General features: G+C 53.4%; 3 protein-coding genes across 7 annotated transcripts in view; 2 read left to right on the top strand and 1 right to left on the bottom strand.

Moving 5' to 3' along the window:
- Positions 1-14,578, bottom strand: part of FUT2 (fucosyltransferase 2) — a 30,743-nt gene extending 16,165 nt beyond the window's left edge. For 2 of the 4 annotated variants that reach the window (XM_033129012.1, XM_033129014.1), the window contains exons 1-2: positions 13,888-14,578; positions 1,323-1,528 (exon numbers count right to left, since the gene is read on the bottom strand). The gene's annotated coding sequence lies outside the window, so the exon portion shown is untranslated. Of the gene's footprint in view, positions 1-7; positions 297-1,322; positions 1,529-12,555; positions 12,992-13,887 lie in introns of those variants that run through there. The other 2 variants (XR_004425186.1, XM_033129013.1) reach the window with 2 other exon arrangements.
- CA11 (carbonic anhydrase 11) lies at positions 7,221-13,574 on the top strand. Of its 2 annotated transcripts, none has more exons than XM_033129015.1 (9): positions 7,221-7,781; positions 7,871-7,945; positions 8,682-8,824; positions 10,292-10,480; positions 10,700-10,795; positions 10,961-11,033; positions 11,121-11,275; positions 11,475-11,664; positions 13,410-13,574. In XM_033129015.1, the coding sequence occupies exons 1-9, from the start codon at positions 7,715-7,717 to the stop codon at positions 13,538-13,540; spliced, it is 1,119 nt and encodes a 372-aa protein (XP_032984906.1). In that variant the 5' UTR covers positions 7,221-7,714; the 3' UTR covers positions 13,541-13,574. The 2 variants fall into 2 exon arrangements, with proteins under 2 accessions (XP_032984906.1, XP_032984907.1); XM_033129016.1 differs by lacking the exon at positions 13,410-13,574 and adding an exon at positions 12,432-12,560 and having other exon boundaries at positions 7,229-7,781; positions 10,292-10,477; positions 11,499-11,664.
- Positions 13,071-18,462, top strand: DBP (D-box binding PAR bZIP transcription factor). The gene is made up of 4 exons (XM_033129017.1): positions 13,071-13,701; positions 14,593-15,003; positions 16,594-16,805; positions 17,968-18,462. The coding sequence occupies exons 1-4, from the start codon at positions 13,563-13,565 to the stop codon at positions 18,181-18,183; spliced, it is 978 nt and encodes a 325-aa protein (XP_032984908.1). The 5' UTR covers positions 13,071-13,562; the 3' UTR covers positions 18,184-18,462.
- Positions 18,463-18,643: the final 181 nt, after the last annotated feature.

The following is an 18,643-nucleotide window of genomic DNA, read 5'->3' as shown; positions in this document are numbered from 1 at the left end:
CGGCAGCTGAAACAAAACAAATTTATTATCTTACAGTTCTATAAGTCAAAAGCCCAACACAGGTTTCCTAGGCTAAAATCAACGTGTCAACAAGGCTGCATTCCTTCTGGAAACTTCAGGGGAGAATGTTTCCTGTGCATTCCTAACTTCTAAAGACCACCAGCATTTCTTGGCTCATGGCCCCTTCTTCCATCTTCAAAGCCAGCAATGGCATGTCGAGTCCTTCTCACACTTCAAATTTCTCCTGACTCTTTGTCCTCACATCTTTCTTTCTGACCATAGCTGGGAAAGGTTCTCTGTTTTTAAAGATGCATGTGATTAGATGGGACCCACCCAGATAATCCAGAAAAATCTCCCCATTTCAAGATCCTTAATCTTTATCAACTCTTCAAAGTACCTTTTGCCATGTAAGGTAACATATTCACCAGTTCCAAGAATTACAGTGTGGACATCTTTGGGTGTTGACACCATTATTCTGACTACCATTACTGGACATGTGTGAGAACTAGAATTTTCCACCAGGTGGCTCTGCTCAAATTCCACAGCATCAGAGAGAACTACCCTGACCACCCTAACTAAATAGCAGCTCCTTCCAATCATTCTCATTGCTTTGTCCTGCTTAATTTTTTTTTTGTAGTACTTACCACCACCTGATATATTAAGTATCTGTCTTTTTTGTTTGCTATTTCTTTTTCTTCCACTAGAATGTGAGCTCCATGGGAGGAGGGATTTTGTTTTGTTCGTGGCTATATCCCCTGTATCTAGAAAGGTTCATGACACATAGTATATGCTCAATAAATACTTGTTGAAAAACTGATCAATGAATGGTCTAACTTGCAGCCCAACTGAACCTGAAGTGATGCCTCAAGCATCTGTATAATTAGGAGTCATAGTAAACCCCAAATAACTGTGGCTTAAACAAAATAGAAATATATTTCTCTCTTGCATAAAAGAAGTCTGGAGATAGTCAAGCCACTTCTAGCTTTCCTCTCCACCATCTTTACAATGGTCTTTGTACTCATGGTCCAAGACGGCAGCTAGTGCTCCAGCCACAATGTCTGTATCCAGACATGGAAGAAGGCAAAGAAAAAAGTCCAGAAGGCCCACACAGCTGACTTATAAGGATGTTTTTCCAAAAGCTGTTACACACTCCCTGTTCTCATTGGCCAGAAGTTAAGTCACATGACCACACCTAGCTGCAAGAGAGGATGTAAATGAGCCTTTAAAGCTGGGCTGTCTTGGATCCAGCTAAATAGGATATCAAGGAAAGATTTTGACTTCAAGGAAAGATTAGAGAAAGGATTTTGGGAAAATTAGCTTACCTGGCTTTATGTAAGACCCTCAGCCAATCAGAACCCAGAGCATACTATGACATCATGAGGTGTTAAGCAGAGCAGCTTTTTGGCATTTCCAGGAAAACAGGCTGAGACTGAAAGTAGTACATGTCTGGCCATGAACTTCCGTAGCACCTCCTGCTGCCTTGACCTTGGATTTGTGTCTGTTTTGATTGATGTTATTATCGCAGCCCCTAGAACACAATAGGTATTCAACAAATATAAATATCTGTTGAATAAATAGGCGGGTCCTATTATTATTCCCATTATACAGCTGAAGAAATTGAGGCTCACAGGGGAACTACATCTTCAGGTGAGGGCAGGGATTGAAACCCAGATATGTTTGGGTTTGGCCAGAATTCTTAACCATCTCTTCAATGAAGAAACTAGCTCAGAGAGGGAAGGAGTCTTAGCAACCATCACACAGCAAGTAGCTGGCATTCAAACTTAGTTCTTTAGATAACAATAGGAAGTAACCCACAGGGTATATTATGAGGATTAAATGCGTTAATAAATGTATATCATGGGCTTAGAACAGTGCCTGGCAGAGTAAAAGCCATTTGAGTTTGTTATTATTTAAACACCCAGTGGCCATACCTCCCCCAAAAGAGGAGAGCCCAGAAGGCTAGAACATAGATCAAGAGGATTGTGCTAAGCTCCTCAAGGGAGTGGGAGTTGAGAGCAGGGAAAGAGGGGTGAAGAGGCCAAGAAGGGCTGTGAGAACCGCCCAGGCCTGGAGAGTCCTGGCCGTACTGCCTCCCACCCAGGGGCTGGGGAGGTAGAAGATGAAAGTGAGGAGTGGGCAAGCCCCATATGTTCCTTATGACCCAAACTTTGTTCCCAGCACCCGAGACGAATAAGCGTGAAATCCACATCTGGGAACCACTTCCAGCCATTCCCTCTGCCTCTGGGCACTGAGCCCAGTCTGTTTGTGTGCTATATGGCAGCATAGGTGGCTTCCAGAGCTCAGAGGAGACCCCTGACCACCTCAGCATTGCTCATGGCTTCCTGGAAGAGCAGACTCCTGAAATACATAAGTCTGAATAGGAATTTGTGCAGCAGAAAACTGGGAAAGAGCCCAGTTAGAGGAAACTGTCTGTGCAGAGGTCCAGAGGTCAGAGGGCCTTGTGTGGTAAGAAAAGAGAGATGAGACTGGGGATTGGTGGTGGCCAGGATATGGGGGTCCTCTAAGGCCAGACTGAAGGCTTGGGTTACCCCCCCACCCCAGGGCACTGGGGAGCCATGGGAGGTCTATGAGCAGGGGTGGGGCAGAATCAGTCCTGTGTGAGAAACAGTGATATGGACAATCATTGAAGTGGTTCAATTCACAGGGAGAGCCCAGAGAAGGCCTTGAACCCAGCCTGGAGGTAGGGTAACTTCTCTCAGAGGAAGTGACATCTGAGGTAGATCTTGAAGGACAGAAGGATTTGGTCATGACAAGACAGGCTGAGGGGTGAGGGACTTCGTCCAGGGGTGCTGGAAGCTATGGGATACCTGTGGCTAGGGAGAGGCAGGCTCAACTCTAGGTGTAGAAAGACCCCTCTGGGGTCTGTGGAGGATAGAGTGAAGGGGCAAGGAGACTGAATGGGGAGTGACGGCCTCACCTCCAGGAAGTCTTCCCTGATCTCTCAGGCTGGGCTCTGTGCCACTTCCCTACTCTGCCGCTTCCTAACTATAACTCTGGGGAAAAGACACTGGTGGGAGAAGATGAGATTTGAGCCAAGGGCAGGGGTATGGAGACAGAAAGGGAGTCGGGAAAATATCACCAACACGGGGAAGCCTTCCTCTTCATCCCACGTGAAAAAAATTGTTTACCCATTTCTGAATGCTACAATCCCTATATTTTTACTTTATTTACTCACTTATTCATTCATTCAACATACTGTGTTTCCCCGAAAATAAGACCTAGCCGGACCATCAGCTCTAATGCGTCTTTTGGAGCAAAAATTAATATAAGAGCCGGTCTTATTTTAATATAATATAAGATTGGGTCTAATATAATATAATATAATATCCAGTCTTATTTTAATATAAGACCAGATCTTATATTAAAATAAGACCAGGTCTTAATATAATATAATACCCATTCTTATTTTAATATAAGAGTAGGTATATAATATAATACAATATAATATAATACCAGGTCTTATATTAATTTTTGCTCCAAAAGACGCATTAGAGCTGATGGTCCAGCTAGGTCTTATATTCGGGGAAACACGGTATTCTCCTGTGGTCTCCCTGGTAAATGCTAAGACCTGAGTCAGAGCCGGGACTTGCCCTGGAGGGGCTCCCAGTCTGGGAGGGTTGGCTAGGAGAGAGACCTAGGTACAGCCACATCTGGTATGATGTGTAATAATGGAGGCAGCACAGGGCCCAGCCTGGGAAATCAAGGAAGACTTCCTGGAGGAAGCAAAGCCCTCGCTGGAAAGCCCTTGAAGAAAATTCAAGTGTCTCCCAGGCAGATGGGAGGGGGCCAGAATCTCTAGGAAGAGACAGCAGGAACACTTTTTCATTCAATCATGACCAGTTTCTCTCCTGAGGACCCCATGTGCCTTGTGTGGAGTGATGCTGGGGACCCAGAGATGGTTCAGGCCTGGGGCCTTGAGGGAGACATGGAGGGACATAGTCCCCTCTAGTGAAATCTGTGCTGTAATGGAGGTAGCACAAGGCATTGGGAATATCCACAGCCAGTCATTACCGAGCCTGGGGGATCAGGGAGGGCTTCCTGGAGGAGGAGAGCCCAATTGTAGGTAGAGCCTGTTCTTCCTGCAGTGTCAGTGCGTCTATCTCTCTCTCCCCATGTATCTCTGGTTCCTTCATTGTCTCTGCCTCTGATGAATTCTATGTTTTTCTTATTATCTCCCACACCCCCGCCCTTGGGGTTGGCTGCTGTAAAATAATTACCACAAGCTGCGTGGTTTAAAACAACAGAAATTTATTCTCTCACAGTTCTAAAGGCTAGAAGTCCAAAATCAAGATGTCAGCAGGGCCATCGTCCCTCTGAAGGCTCTAGGCGGTCTTCCTGGCCTCTTCCAGCTTCTGATGGCTCCTGGTATTCCTTGGCCTGTGGCTACATCTCCCAAACTCTGCCTCTGTCTTCATATCACCGTCTCCTCTGTCTTGAATCTCTTTCTGCCTTTCTCATACAAGGACCCTTGTCATTGGATTTAGGGTCCACCCAGATAATGTAAGATGATATCATCTTAAGAGCATTAATTTAATTACATCTGCAAAGACCCTTTTGCCAAACCAAGTCCGTTCACAGGTTCTAGGCAGACATCTTTTTTTTTTTTTGTGGGGGGGGCACCCACTCAACCAACTACATCTTGGGTGAGTCACTTCCCTCATCCAATCTGTACTCGTATAATGGGCCTAGTACTACCCCACCACCACCTCATGAGGCAGCTGTGAGCGTTGAAATGAAACCTCCAAGTATGTGGCACAGCCCTAGAATCTGGGAAACTCTCAGTTAGGGCAGCCGCCATTTTTTCTGATGGAGAAACATCTCCATCAGAGCTGGGTCCTTCTGAGGGTCTCTTCCTGCCATTTTCCCTACTTCTCTGCACATGTCTCCATCACGTTTTCTCCAACCCTCTTTTCTTTGCTTTTCTTCCCTGCTTCACCATGTCCTATCTATAACTCTGGGCAAAAACACCTATGCCCTCTGACTCGGTTTCCTCATCTGCAAAATGGGATAATAATAGTTTCTGCTTCATAAGGAGGCTGAGGATTATATGAGAATTCATAGAAATGCTCAGAACTTTGCCTGGTATGTAGTAGGTGGTAGGTGCTTTATGTGCTGGCTGTTATTGCGGTTATTATTATTATTATTACTGTTTTCTTTGTCTTGCCCCTTTTCCCTGTCTCCATAGCGCCCTCTATCGTCAAGTGTCTCTCCCACACATTTCTGTGTTTCTGAGTAAGTGTCTCACCAACCTGTAAGCCTCACCACTCTTGAAGGGTCTGTCTCTCTCCATTGCTCTCTCTTCCTCTTCCCACCTGTGATGGTTTTGGTTTTAAAATGAGCCCACAAATTCTTTGATGCTCTTTCCTGCAAGAGAGGGAGCCTAATCTCTTTCCCTTTGAGTGTGGGCTGGACATAGCGACTCACTTCCGATGAAAAGAATACAGAAGTGATGGTGTGACTTTGAAGATTGTCATATAAAACCCCTCTGTCTTTCTGTCTGCAGTGGAGGAAGCCGGTAGCCATGTAGTGAAAACACTCAAACAACCCTATATAGAGGCCCACGTGGCGAGGAGCTGAGCCTCCTGCCCACTGCCATGAAGGTAAGCTTGGAAGTGGATCTTCCAGCCCCAGCCAAGCCTTCATATGACTGCAGCCCCAGGTAATAACCTAACTGCATCCTCACGAGAGGCCCTAAGCCAGAACCACCCAGCTAGATTGTTCCAAATTCCTCACCCTCAGAAACTGTGAGATAATACATGCTTGTTGCTTTAAGCCAATAAGTTTTAGGGTTATTTGTTCTGTGGCAATGGATAATTAATACATACCTTTGCTTCTTGTGTTTTCTCTGTCTCTCTCCATTTTTGCCTCTCTCTGGGTGTCTCTGTCTCCCTCCATCTCTAGGTCCTTGAATGTCTATTTCCAGTTCTCTATCTCTGAATGTTTCTGTCTTTCTGACTCTGTTAGTCTCTCCCTTTAGGTCCGTTGGTCTGTTTCCAGGTCTCTCTCCCTCAATCTGAGTCTCTCTGTGTCTGCCGTCTGTTCCTTCCTGTTGAGATCTCTTTCTTTGCACAAGTGTCCCTATTTATGGATGTGCACGTGTGTCTGCCTCTTTCTCCTCTCTGGGTCTCTCTGTGCCGAGCTCTAGGTGTGTTTTTACGTCTTTCTGTCTTTGGATCTCTTTTCTGTTTTTGTCCCTCCCCACCTCCCTCCTGTATGGCATCTTGTTCTTCCATCTCGAACCTGCGGGGTGAGTCTCTCTCTGTCTCTGGGTCTCTCTGTTTCTATCTCTAAGTGTGTGTCTCTATGTGTGTCTCTCTGTGTGCCTCTGGATCTTTCTTCTGCCTCCATCTGTATCTCTCTCCTGTATATTCTCCCCTCTCATTCTGGGTCTCTGTATCTCTCTCACTCAGTGTGTGTCTGTCGGCTTCTTGCCTCGAAGCCCGCCCTCCCATCTCTAGCCTGCCGTCTCCCTCCGCCATATCTCCGGCTCCCCTTCCCTTCCGGAGCCTCCGCATTCTCCGACTTCACCTCTGGCTCTCTCGCCTGGGCCTTCCCGGCTCCCCCTCCCATCCTCTCCCTTCCTTTGCAGGTCTCTGCCTCCCTCTCCTGGTCAGCGGTGCTCACCGCACGCCAGTCTCCCAGGGGATCCCCCAGCCGGTTTAAGGCAGCCTCTGGCGGAGGCCGGAGTGGGGCCCTGGGCAGGGGCTGCAGGCGCTGGTGCAGGCTCCATCCTGGGTCCCTGAGAGCTGGGGAACCCGGGTCCTCCGGGGCCAGGGCCTTGAGCACGCAGACTTGCGAGGCCTCTCCCCGCTCCACCTTAAGCGCCCCCTCCGCTTTCTGCGGAGGATGGGAACTGCCAGCTTCCCCAGGTGTCCGGGCCACCCCCGTCCCCGTGGCCCCCATCGCGGCTGGGAGCTAGGGACCAGCCCCCAACGACCCCTCCGTCCTGCCCCTTGGGCACCACACACACGCTCCCCCCCCCCCCACACACACACACACACACACGCCCGGAATGTTCGCTGCTGTGAGAGCACCCGCCCCCCACCAATAACTACAAAAAAAATTAAATAACACCGAGAGAGACGAAGGGAGGGGAGGAGGGAGGAAGGGACAAGAGAGAAGAGACAGAGAAACAGAACAGGCAGGATAGGAGGCGGTGGAGGGGGGGGAGAGAGAGAGAGAGAGAAAGAGAGAGAGAGAAGCTTAGACAGTGAGGGAGAGAGAGAGGAGGTGAAGAGGGAGAGAAGGGAGAAAGAAGGTAGGAGCAGAGAAGAGAGAGAGTGAGGAGGAGAAGGAGGTGAGGGAAGCAGAATGGAGACATGGAGTTAGGTGGCTTGGGAGAGCTTAATAAAACGACAGCCAACAGGGGGTGTGGATTAGAAACCAGGAGGTAACCCCAGAGAGAAGCAGAAGGCAGAGAGAGGAGTAGAAGGATCAGGAGACAGAGGGATACTGGAGGGTTGGGGAGGAAGGTGGAGAGGCACAGAGAAGGGGAGAGAAGAGAGGAGTGGGTTGGGGGTGGGGTCTCAGTCCCCAGCTGCATTGGTATTAGGACTATTTGGGAACCAGGACTCCCCGTGGGGAGGAGAGGAAGGCTGGAAGTCCTGGAGGGACAGGGTCCCACAGAGAGGAGAGGAGCTGAGAGAGAGGGGCCCGGGGGCTGGGAAGGGGTCTCCCAGAGGCCTCCCCGGGGATGGGGGGTGCAGCTCGTCTGAGCACCCTTGGAGCGCTGGTACTCTGGGCTGCACTGGGGACGGCAGGTAAGGCCTGGGGGTCGGGGCAGGAGCCCCTGAGGGAGGGGTGGGGATGGGGGTGCCAAGGAGAGGGGTTCAGGCTGCTCTCTCCCCAGCTCACATCGGACCGGCACCTGACCCTGAGGACTGGTGGAGCTACAAGGATAATCTCCAGGGAAACTTCGTGCCAGGTGCGGCCAGGGCGGGGCCCCAGGAGTCAGGGGCCCCAGGCGTCTCCTTCCTCCGTCCCAGGAACCCTCTCCTCCCCAGGAGTGCAAGCTTCTCCCTCCCTCCCTCCCTGAGGAGTCCAGCCCAGCCTCAGAACCCCAGTGGCTCACCATGGGACATTATACATGCGCATTTCAAGTAGTGAGTGGGAGTGAGTAGAAGGAAAGAGAGTGTGGGGGTTGGAAGAGTGTGTGTGTATTTGCAGGGAAAGAGGCAGGCAGGTCCTGGCTCCTGCTGGGAACCAGAGGTTCGGTGGCCCCGACCCCGCCTTGTCCAGCCCTCTCTTGCAATTCCTCTCCCCGGTACATTCATTATCCAGCTGTGCTACGAGGGAGACTGAAAGAACTACAACTCCCATAGGGTCTGGGGCAAGCCAGCATGGACGGCTAGGCTTGCAGTCCTTAGGCCTGCTGGGAGTTGTAGTTTCTTCCCTAATGACTTCATTTAAGATGTGTTTGATCAAGGTGAGGCTTGGAGGTGTTGAGGGGTAGGGGGGTGTCTTAGGAAACTCCTCCAAGATTCTTCTAGGACTCAGGATTCTGGATCCCAGTCCCCTACTCCCTCAGACCCAGGAGTCCAGGTCACCAGCCCTTCCTCTCCTGGGATCCAGGAGTCCAGAACACAGCCTTCTGAGCAGATTGCCAACATTAGGATCCTATTTCTGACTCCCTTTGCTCTCTGTCCTGCCCCTGCCCTCAGGGCCTCCCTTCTGGGGCCTGGTGAACGCAGCCTGGAGTCTGTGTGCGGTGGGGAAGCGGCAGAGCCCCGTGGATGTGGAGCTGAAGAGGGTCCTTTATGACCCCTTCCTGCCCCCACTGAGGCTCAGTACTGGGGGAGAGAAGGTAAGAGGTCTGGTGGGAGGGGTTACCAGATCCACTGTGGCGGGCATGAGTGGAGGCCGCATGGAGTGCAGAGGTGGGAGGCCAGCCTTGGGGAAGAAGGAGTATATGATGGGTGGAGAGGAGGCTCCTTCCACTCTACAATATTATCAGCTGTTCTTCCATCCCCACATATGGCTCCCTAGTCTCCCCATCTCCGTAGAAGCAATGGTTAAACAGACTGTTTCCTGTGTCAGGCACTGTCTTAAAAACTTGTTAAACGCTCTAATCCTCACAGCAACCCCACGATTATAGGTGCTATTATTATCCTTATGGATGCAGAAACTGAGGCACAGAGAGCTTAAGTTACATGCCTGAGGTCATAAAGCTAGAGAGTGCAGCGCTGGGATTCAAACCCAGGCAGTGTGGTCCCAGCATCCATGCTCTTGCCCACTTTGCAATGCCAATTCTTATAAGAGCCATCACCATCCTTCACTCAGCTGCCTCAGCTAAAAGCCTCGGAGCCATTCCCCATCCTGTTCTCTCCTTCATTCCCATTTCCAATCTGTGTCCTTTCTAGTCTCCTTGCTACACCTCATTCAAATCTTTTCACTTCTTGTTGCCTCCACTGTATCCACCATCGTCTTGCACTTGGACTGGTGCCATAACTTCCTTGCTGGCCTGCCTCTCTGCCTCTTGCAATCCACTTTCCTAGAGAAAATGTTTAAAAACACAAACCAGATCATACCACTCTCCTGCTCAAAATCCCTCTACAAGAATAAGTAATATAATCACAGCAAACATTTAATAGCATGTACCATGTGCCTGGCACTGTGTCAATTATTTAAATGAAAATACAAAACACATCATCATCTCGTTCCCATCACCATTCTCTACTTTGGTCACTGGGCTCTGGTCCCACTGGCCTCTTTGCTGTCACTAAAACAGGACACCTCTGGACCTTTGCACTTGATGTTCTCTCTCCTTGGAATGTCCTTCTCCCTGCTCTTTGCAACTAACCCCTACTATCATCCTTCATGTTTCCATTCAAATGTCACATCCTCATGGAAGCCTTTCCTGACCTCCCCCTCCACTCCAATCTAGGCCAGATTTCTATACTTTGTCAGAGCTCCCAGTTCTTCCCAGCATGAGCACATGATGTAATTAATTAAGCAGTTACTTACGTAACTCAGTATTTATTGTCTGTCTCTCCCCCCATCAGAACATATGCTCCATGAAGCCTAGGATTTTTGTCTACTTGCTCATTGTTCTCCTCCTGGCATCCATGGCACATAGTAGCAGCTCAATAAATATTTAATTAAGTAAATTCACCAATATTGAGCACCTACCATGGACCAGCACAGAGCCTGAACGCTGGTGCTCAATCTATGCTGAATGATTAAATGATTGTTGGAAGCGGACAATGGAGGAATGGAAATGGGAGGAAAGAGATCTTCTGTATCCCTGTGACAGCTTCTACCTCTCCCACAGCTCCGGGGAACCCTGTACAACACAGGTCGCCACGTCTCCTTCCTGCCTGCACCTCGGCCTGTGGTCAATGTGTCTGGGGGTCCTCTCCTTTACAGCCATCGACTCAGTGAACTGCGGCTGCTATTTGGAGCACGTGATGGAGCTGGCTCTGAACACCAAGTCAATCACCAGGGCTTCTCTGCTGAGGTGGTGGTCACTGACCTCTGACCCTTGACCCTTGCCCTGAGCAGACCCAATTCCTCCCATCTCACCCTCCTCTTAATGCCTCACTTAATCCTCCCCACAGAACTGCCCCCCCCCCAGCACTGATCCTTAATCTGACTTGGGAAACCCAAAAGTCCAGAGAGCTGCACCCATTCTCTTCTCCCCTTCTGCTGGGGGACCCCACTCTCTGTGCTCCCCTCCCAGGTGCAGCTCATCCACTTCAACCAAGACCTCTATGGGAACCTCAGCGCTGCCTCCCGGGGCCCCAATGGCCTGGCCATTCTCAGCCTCTTTGTCAATGTGAGCCCAGGCAAGATTCAGAGGGAGGGAGGAGCTGAGCACCTGGAATCTGGGATTTGAGGAAGAGGGAGGCTGGGAGGCCCAGACTCCTGGGTCCTGAGGGAGGAAGGGATGGGGGACTTGGACTTCTGGATTCCTACTTTTTCACCTCGTACCCCCACACAGGTGGCTGGTAACTCAAACTCATTCCTCAGCCGCCTCCTTAACCGTGACACCATTACCCGCATCTCCTACAAAAGTAAGTCCCTGGTGGGTTGGTGGGGTGTGTGCACGAGGGTAGCTCAAGAGAGGTACTCCTCTTTACTCTGGTCTAATATGCCTGCAGATGATGCCTACTTTCTTCAAGACCTGAGCCTGGAGCTCCTATTCCCTGAGTCCTTTGGCTTCATCACCTATCAGGGCTCTCTCAGCACCCCGCCCTGCTCAGAGACTGTCACCTGGATCCTCATTGACCGGGCCCTCAATATCACCTCCCTCCAGGTGACCCTCAGCCTCCTCCCCACACACACCCTACTGCATCACCTACCCTCCTTCCCCACGTTGACAAGGAATTGGAGGGGTGGCGAGGGTCAGGTAACCCTTGGGGCTGGGGTGGGGCTGAACAAGGCTCCTCCCGCCCGCTCCTAGGGGCGGGACTTCCTGTATGACGTCACCAGCACCATTCATTATTCACTCCCAGTTTCCCGCCCCCTTCCCGCGGCAGATGCATTCCCTGAGACTCCTGAGCCAGAATCCTCCATCCCAGATCTTCCAGAGCCTCAGCGGTAATGGCCGGCCCCTGCAGCCCTTGGCCCACAGGGCCTTGAGGGGCAACAGGGACCCCCGGCACCCCGAGAGGCGCTGCCGAGGCCCCAACTACCGCCTGCATGGTATGGTCCCATCTGCCATCCCCCACGTTTTGGTCTAACCCGCGTATGTGTCTCTCCGTGGTGTGTCAGTATGATACAGTCCTACCACCGCTTTGCTGCTTCTGTTTGGCCAGCTCCCTGAGTTCTCACTCGCCCTTTCTCCCTTCTCCCTGCGTTTCAACACGCTACAGCCCACTTCCCTGACATAGACCATTGCTGGTCCATGATTTGTATTTCCTTTTCACTGCTTGCAACTTGGTATATAACTCGTTCCTTGTGGTACGATTAACTATTGGTCCGTAGTTCCTATTACTATGGCTTTCCAAAGTGGTACAGGCCGGATCCATTCCCTGTTTCCTTGTGGTATAACCCTATGCTTGTTCCACAATCTGATCGCCCCCTTTACGGATAATCTATATGGCACAATCCCTTTCCCTTCCTACTACCTCCTCATAGTTTAGCCCAGTGATCTAAACGGCCACCTCTCTGTCTTCTCAACATGGTACAGTCCCGAATACCCCAAGAACACCTTTATGTAGTTTAGCCTAATGCTGAAACTGGACGTCCCTAATCCAACCTCCTGCTGCCTCCCTACTGCTCAGTCCACTGCCGGACTATTTCCCCCATCTTTTTAACCTGGTACATTCAGGTTCCCCCTTCTCGGGCTCCCGGTGGTAGAGCCCTACTCGGCCCAGCCCCCGCCCCCTACACGCCCCTAGCACGCCCCCTGCACGTTCCATCCTAAGGTATCTTAAAACTAACGCGCCCGACCGGTGTCTGTCTTACAGTGGATGGTGCCCCCCACGGTCGCTGAGACTCCCCATCGTGGATTGCGCCTGCCCTTTTAAACCCTCCCCACGAGGGGAGGGGAGTCACCCCAAAACAAAGTTATTAAAGGGACAGAATACTTACTGTTTTTCAGTGGTCTGATTCTAGGCGCGGCGGGAAAATATTTGGATGTTACAGAATGGCAGCCTTCTTCTACAACCCAATCTACCTCTTCCTAAACCCCACTACTCGGTTTTTGGCCTCCTGTTATCCTGAACAGTCATTTGAATATGCGGCTCCTTTAAGCAGCTCCTCTTCCCCCCACCCCCACTCTTCGGGTCAGGCAGCACGCGCAGAGCCATGTGCTTCCCCCTCCCGCCTACCTCATTGGCTCGAACTGGGTCACGGTCCCGCCCCCAGCGCCGTCTCCCATTGGGCAAATGTAGGTCAGGGTCCCGCCTCCCACCAAAAGGCAAGGCAACTTCACACACAGCGCCCTCCCCGGCCTTGGCGGATCCAGGGGTCCCATTGGCTGTGCGTCTCGAGGGACCCGCGATTGGCCCGCACTTTCAGCCCCAAGGAGGCACGCGGCTAGGGTGCATGGCCCAAGAGGCGGGCGGGGCAGGGCGGGTGCGGGCAGGGACCGAGAGGAGGGGTGTGCGCTGTGGTGTCGGGTGTTTTGTTTGGCTTTTTTTTTTTTCCGCGAAAGAAGTTTGCTTTGGCCACGCCTCAAGGCGGCCGCCTCCTCCTGCCCCCTCCCCCGCCCCTCCGCGCACACCTCTTGGTGCAGATTGCAAAGCGCCTTCCGTTGAGAGAGCTGCAGATTTTGCAAGAGCCAGGCTCGCCCACCTTGTAGCGCCTTGAGTCCTCTCAAACCCTCGGTTGCAAAGAGCTGGCCGCCTGATTTGGTCACCCCTCACCCAAACTGCATGGTCTCCTGGGACCCTCTAGAGTTGCACGTTTCTGCACCGAGGACTGCAAATCCCCGTCGCTCCTAGGATTTGCACCGTCTTGGATACTGGAATCTTGCAAGCTACGCTCGCCCGCGCCCTGGGCAGACACTGGCCGGAACCACAGGAGTGTACCGCTGACTGGCAGGCCAGCTCTTCGCCTCTCCATGAGCCCGTGAGCCAGCGGGCAGGTGCCCGGCGATGGCGCGGCCCGTGAGCGACAGGACCCCGGCCCCCCTGCTGTTGGGTGGCCCAGCCGGGGCCCCCCCTGGTGGGGGAGCGCTTCTTGGGCTGCGGAGCCTTCTGCAGGGGACCAGCAAGCCCAAAGAACCAACCAGCTGTGAGTTCTAGCCCCAACCTCGCCCAACTCAGACACTCTACTCCCTTAGGGACTGAAGTGCTAGGGGAGGGGAGGCGTCTACAGCTACCTGCTGTGTGCCCAGAGTCCATCCTCCCAACCGTCATCTACGCATTTACTAAGGTGTTTAGGCCCCCAGATCTCTCAGCACCCAGGACCCAAAAGTACCTGCTCTCAAGGCCGTCCACGCCGAGGACCCAGAAGTCCAGGTCCCCAGTGTCCTCCCGGAGGACCCAAAAGTCGAGGCCCCAGCCCCCTCTGCCTTTTGGTTCTCAGAGTCTGGACCCCTGGGTCCGGGGAGGAGGGAAGGGGTGTGTCGGATGCTCACACGGTAGTGACACGGGCTTGGGCGGGGCCTCCTGGGGTCACATGGAGTCTAGGGATGAGGAATGTGCCCCAGGAATAGAGCCCCTTCCTGCCCCTTCCAGAGTGTGGGGGTGGGGAGAAGGGGGTACAGTGCGCAGGGAGTATGTGTGGGGGGATAGGTTACAGAGCAATCATAGAGTTGTCATTTTTTTCTCTCACCTGCCCAACCCTCCACCTACCTCTGTCTGAACTTCCATTCCCCTTCTATGTCTCTGTCCCTTACCGGGTCTCTGTCCCCATCTCTCCCTTCATTTCTGACCTCCCCTCTCTCTGGGTCCCTGTCCTCCCCTCTTTCTGAGTTTTCATCCCTCTCTCGGTCTCTGTTCTCCTCTCTCGGTCTCTGCCGCCCCCTTCTATCCTTTCTCTATGGGTCTCTCTCTGAGTCTCTGGTCCCTCTCCCCTTGTCTGTCTCCCCTTTCTCCGCCGTGTGGGTCTCTCTGACTCGGGGTCTCTTCTCCATCTCTTTCTTTCCTTCCCCATCCTGCCCGGCCTTTCCTTGGCCCCCAGGTCTCCTAAAGGAAAAGGAGCGCAAGGCGGCTCTGCCGGCAGCCACGGTCCCCGGGCCGGGCCTGGAGACGGCGGGTCCTGCGGATGCCTCATCTGGGGCGGTGGTGGGCGGCGGGTCCCCGCGGGGGCGCCCGGCGGCCGCTTCTGGCCCGAGTCTGCTGGCGCCGCTGCTGTGGGAGCGGACGCTGCCGTTCGGCGACGTGGAGTACGTGGACCTGGACGCCTTCCTGCTGGAGCACGGGCTCCCGCCCAGTCCACCGCCCCCCGGCGGCCCGTCACCGGCTCCCTCGCCCGTGCGCACGCCTGCACCCTCCCCGGGGCCCGGCTCCTGCGGTTCGGCTTCCCCTCGCTCCTCGCCGGGGCACGCCCCCGCCCGAGCTGCCCTCGGGGCCGCCGGCGGCCAACGCGCAGGTGCGGCGGCGGGAGCAGGGTAGGGCCTTAGGTGGGCGGGGCTTCGACTACAGTGGGTGAGGCTGTGCGAGACAGGGGGGGGCCGGTTGGTGGGACGGGCTGCGCGCCTGAATTCTGGACCCCCTAGTTGAGAGATGTCGGGAGAGGAGATTGGAATTGTGTGCTCTAGTGGATCAAGGACTGGGTCTCCAGGATCCATAGGAAAGGAGAGACTTGGGACCCTAAATTCCAGGAAGACTGTCCAGTGGGGAGGTAGTGTGGACTTTTCTGTGGGACGTGGGGACTGGTGGAGCTGGGACTGGGAGCCCAGAACACCGGAGTTATTTACTGGGGAGTGGACTGCGCCTCATATTCTGGGCCCGAATTGGTGGAATTGGGGTAGGACCGGAACTACTAGGTCCTCTACTGGGAAGAAGGGGAGGGCTGGGCACAGACTTATGTTTCCCCACACATAAGTAACTGTCAGCCCTGGTTCCTGGGCCCCCCACTGGAGAAGGGCTAGGGGACCGGGTCCCGGTGTCCACTAGAGGGGAGAAGGTCGAGGATCTTTTTTCTAGGTCTTGCATTGGGGCGAGGGCCGAGTTTCCTACATTTCTGAGAGAGGAGGGGTCTGGGATCCCAGAATCTTGTGGACCAGTGGTGAGGGCATTGGGACCCTGGAGAGAAAATCGAGGGGGCCGGTTCTTCTGTGTTCCCCAGAGAGCAGGGGGGACTGGATCCTTGGAGATTGAGAGGTTCGAGCTGAGAGACCCGAGGGAGCAAGAGGAAAGGTGTGCTCCCTCGGGCACCTTGGGGTCTCCAGGGTCGGGCTGCAGGTCGGGGATTCCTGGACACACCTACCACTAGTCCGACCTCCGGGCAGAACCAGGGCCCTCCCCTTCCCAGCCGCACATTCCCGCGCCACGTGAGTCCTCTTATAACCTCAGTGCTTCGCGCACGCGCGGTCACGCGGGAGGGGGCGGGGCCTGGGGAACGTGAGGGAGCGCGCGGAGGGGGGCGACAGGGGGCGGGGCGGGAAAGCAGGCGCCGGCACGTGACTCAGCTCTGAACCTGTGTCCTCAGCTGGCCCCGGCTTGCTGGCTCTTAAAGGCACAGACCGACTGCCCCTTCTCTTCAGTCAACCTCTTGGAAACTCAGAGCTGTTTCCGCTTCTCTTCCCTAACTCTTGAGAGCTAATGGTTCTTAAGAGGCTAACTAGAGGTCTTTGCAGTGCATAGGATTCCTTTTCCGTGAACAGCCTGAGGTCTAGGCTCTGATTAGGGATTCCGTAAGGATTCCGGCTAGACTGTGGGAAAGAAGCTAACACTGACTGAGGCCCTGAGGTTTTAGAAGCAATAGCCCAGACTCAAGTGTAACTTAAGGCAAGTCAGGTAATAACTGGGCCTCAGTTTCCCAGTTTGTAAAAGTGGAGTTTGTGACTTAGGGAACCTTCGTATTTTATATTAGGGAAGTTGATCCCTGACAAACTTTATGTTAGACCCCATAAGGGCCTTCCTTCTGGTGGATACGATACCTGAGCAGGGGATAACTTCTGGGAACCTCCTCCCCCAAATAAATATATACTCAGGTGATACATTTTGTTTCCCCAAGGTCTGACCTCTCGGGACACACCCAGCCCTGTGGACCCAGATACCGTGGAGGTGCTGATGACCTTTGAACCTGACCCTGCTGATTTAGCCTTGTCAAGCATTCCGGGCCACGAGACCTTTGACCCTCGGAGACATCGCTTCTCAGAGGAGGAACTTAAGCCTCAGCCCATCATGAAGAAGGCGAGGAAAATCCAGGTGCCAGAGGAGCAGAAGGTGAGGGCTACTGGACGTAGGATACAGGCTTGGCTGACACAGGCCCCACAGCCAGAGAAGGCTTTTTCCTCACAGGCCTGGGTTCTCATTAGGATTATCTCTCAGGTTCACCTACAGCCAAGGATCAGCCCTCCTTAGCTATGGGGTACAAGGGGGCAAAGTTTGGGACTTAATTTATGAAGATGGTATCACTGGCATGCAGACTCAGCCAGCCCTACTGGACCCAGATGTATAGACTTGGAGCTTCTCCTATCAGCTGGACCCAAAACCCTCAGTCTGGCAGGCTTCAGTCTCTGCTGGGCTCAGTTGCTAAGAACAGCATTTCTTAGCAACGGGGTATCAGTCTGTCTCTTCTTAGCAGCTAGCCAGGCTGGGACTGGTCCTTTGATCTCTAATTTAGGGCATCCTTTTGGGTGATTGCATCTGCCTAGGGGGCAGACTTTGTTAGCCCTCAAGGCCTTGTTTCCTGGATCTGGATTGCCTCATTGGCAAGAGGTCTCAGGTTCCCATTAGCAGTCAGGGCCACATTCTGATTTGGGGTAATTTGGGCAGGGCATCTATTTAAGACCAGTGGATCAGACACCAGCTGCAGTCGTTGGGACTACTTAAACCTTACTTTTGTTTGCTGAGGAGGGATGAGGTTGCCTTAGCAACCAGGTGATTTTTTTTTTATGGAACATGAAACCCCATCACTGGGAAGGCTAGGCTTTCCTTAGCAACCAGGATCTGGAAAGGTGATGTATAGGGCAGTGCTTTTCACTGGGAGCTCTCTCACCCTGAAGGCCCTGTTGCCAGGGAACAATCATCCTTAACAACCAGGAGCTAACTGCAGGCCATTTGTCAAGTGAGGAGGGTGGGGGTCTGCTTTGTACAGTGGAAACTTAAATTCCAGTTGCTTGGGGTGGGAGGCTATCTCATGCCTTAGCTGTTGCTAGGGGCCTGCTCTCCTTAGCAACCAGAGCCCTAGAAGGGCAGACCCTTGGGTACCCATCCCATGGGAGATCCGGTATCCTTTAGGCCCCACTACTGGGCAAGAAGCAGCCCTGGAGGTCTTTTAGATTTCCTTGGGTCTTTGAAGGCACAAGCAAAACTGCTCCTCCCTTCTCTCGCTGTGGCCGAGGCCCCTCTGGACCTCACTGCTTTCCCACCTTTTCACCCCCAGGACGAGAAATACTGGAGCCGGCGGTACAAGAATAACGAGGCAGCCAAGCGGTCCCGCGATGCCCGGAGGCTTAAGGAGAACCAGATATCCGTGCGGGCGGCCTTCCTGGAGAAGGAGAACGCCCTGCTGCGGCAGGAGGTGGTGGCTGTGCGCCAGGAGCTGTCCCACTACCGCGCTGTGCTGTCCCGCTACCAGGCCCAGCACGGAGCCCTGTGAGGCTGCCCCCCCACCCCCACCTGGCGCTATCCTACACCTCGCTCAGACTTGCACCCTGACACCCTTTCCTCCCCGCCCTGTGGCCCACGGGCTGGCCGGCTGGGTGCCCTAGGGACGTGACGATGCAGATAAATACATTTATATTTTTAAGAAAATGCGAGCCTCCCCCCTCCCTCGCGGGGGCGGGGAGGGTCCTCTGTGTGTGCCCCTGGCACGTCGGGGACCCCATCCTCCCACCGCCTCCGTTAACACGATCCTGAATAAATCTTGAGAACCCCAGAGCCAGCTGTCGTGGGGGAGGAGGCAGCTCCCTGGCCCCAGTTCAAGGCCAGCGGGTCTCAACTGGCCGCAGTCGTGGGCAGGCCTGGGCTTCGGCCCATGAAAGGCAGGAAGTGCTGTAAGTGCCCACAGTCCGATCCTTTCCGTGGGCTATGGGTTGGAGGAAGGGGCGAGGGTCTAA

This window comes from Rhinolophus ferrumequinum, chromosome 15, assembly GCF_004115265.2.
Source record: "Rhinolophus ferrumequinum isolate MPI-CBG mRhiFer1 chromosome 15, mRhiFer1_v1.p, whole genome shotgun sequence".
NCBI lineage: Eukaryota > Metazoa > Chordata > Mammalia > Chiroptera > Rhinolophidae > Rhinolophus > Rhinolophus ferrumequinum.
The sequence above is the reverse complement of the archived record's forward strand: the minus strand, read 5'-3'. Positions and strand labels throughout refer to the sequence as shown.

Coding starts and splice junctions, on each gene's coding strand:
- CA11 (XM_033129015.1), top strand. CDS start 7,715: ATGGGGGGTGCAGCTCGTCTGAGCACCCTTGGAGCGCTGGTACTCTGG. Junction 7,782..7,870: donor GGCTGCACTGGGGACGGCAG/GTAAGGCCTGGG, acceptor CTCTCTCCCCAG/CTCACATCGGACCGGCACCT. Junction 7,946..8,681: donor CCAGGGAAACTTCGTGCCAG/GTGCGGCCAGGG, acceptor CCCTGCCCTCAG/GGCCTCCCTTCTGGGGCCTG.
- DBP (XM_033129017.1), top strand. CDS start 13,563: ATGGCGCGGCCCGTGAGCGACAGGACCCCGGCCCCCCTGCTGTTGGGT. Junction 13,702..14,592: donor GCCCAAAGAACCAACCAGCT/GTGAGTTCTAGC, acceptor CTTGGCCCCCAG/GTCTCCTAAAGGAAAAGGAG. Junction 16,806..17,967: donor AGGTGCCAGAGGAGCAGAAG/GTGAGGGCTACT, acceptor TTTCACCCCCAG/GACGAGAAATACTGGAGCCG.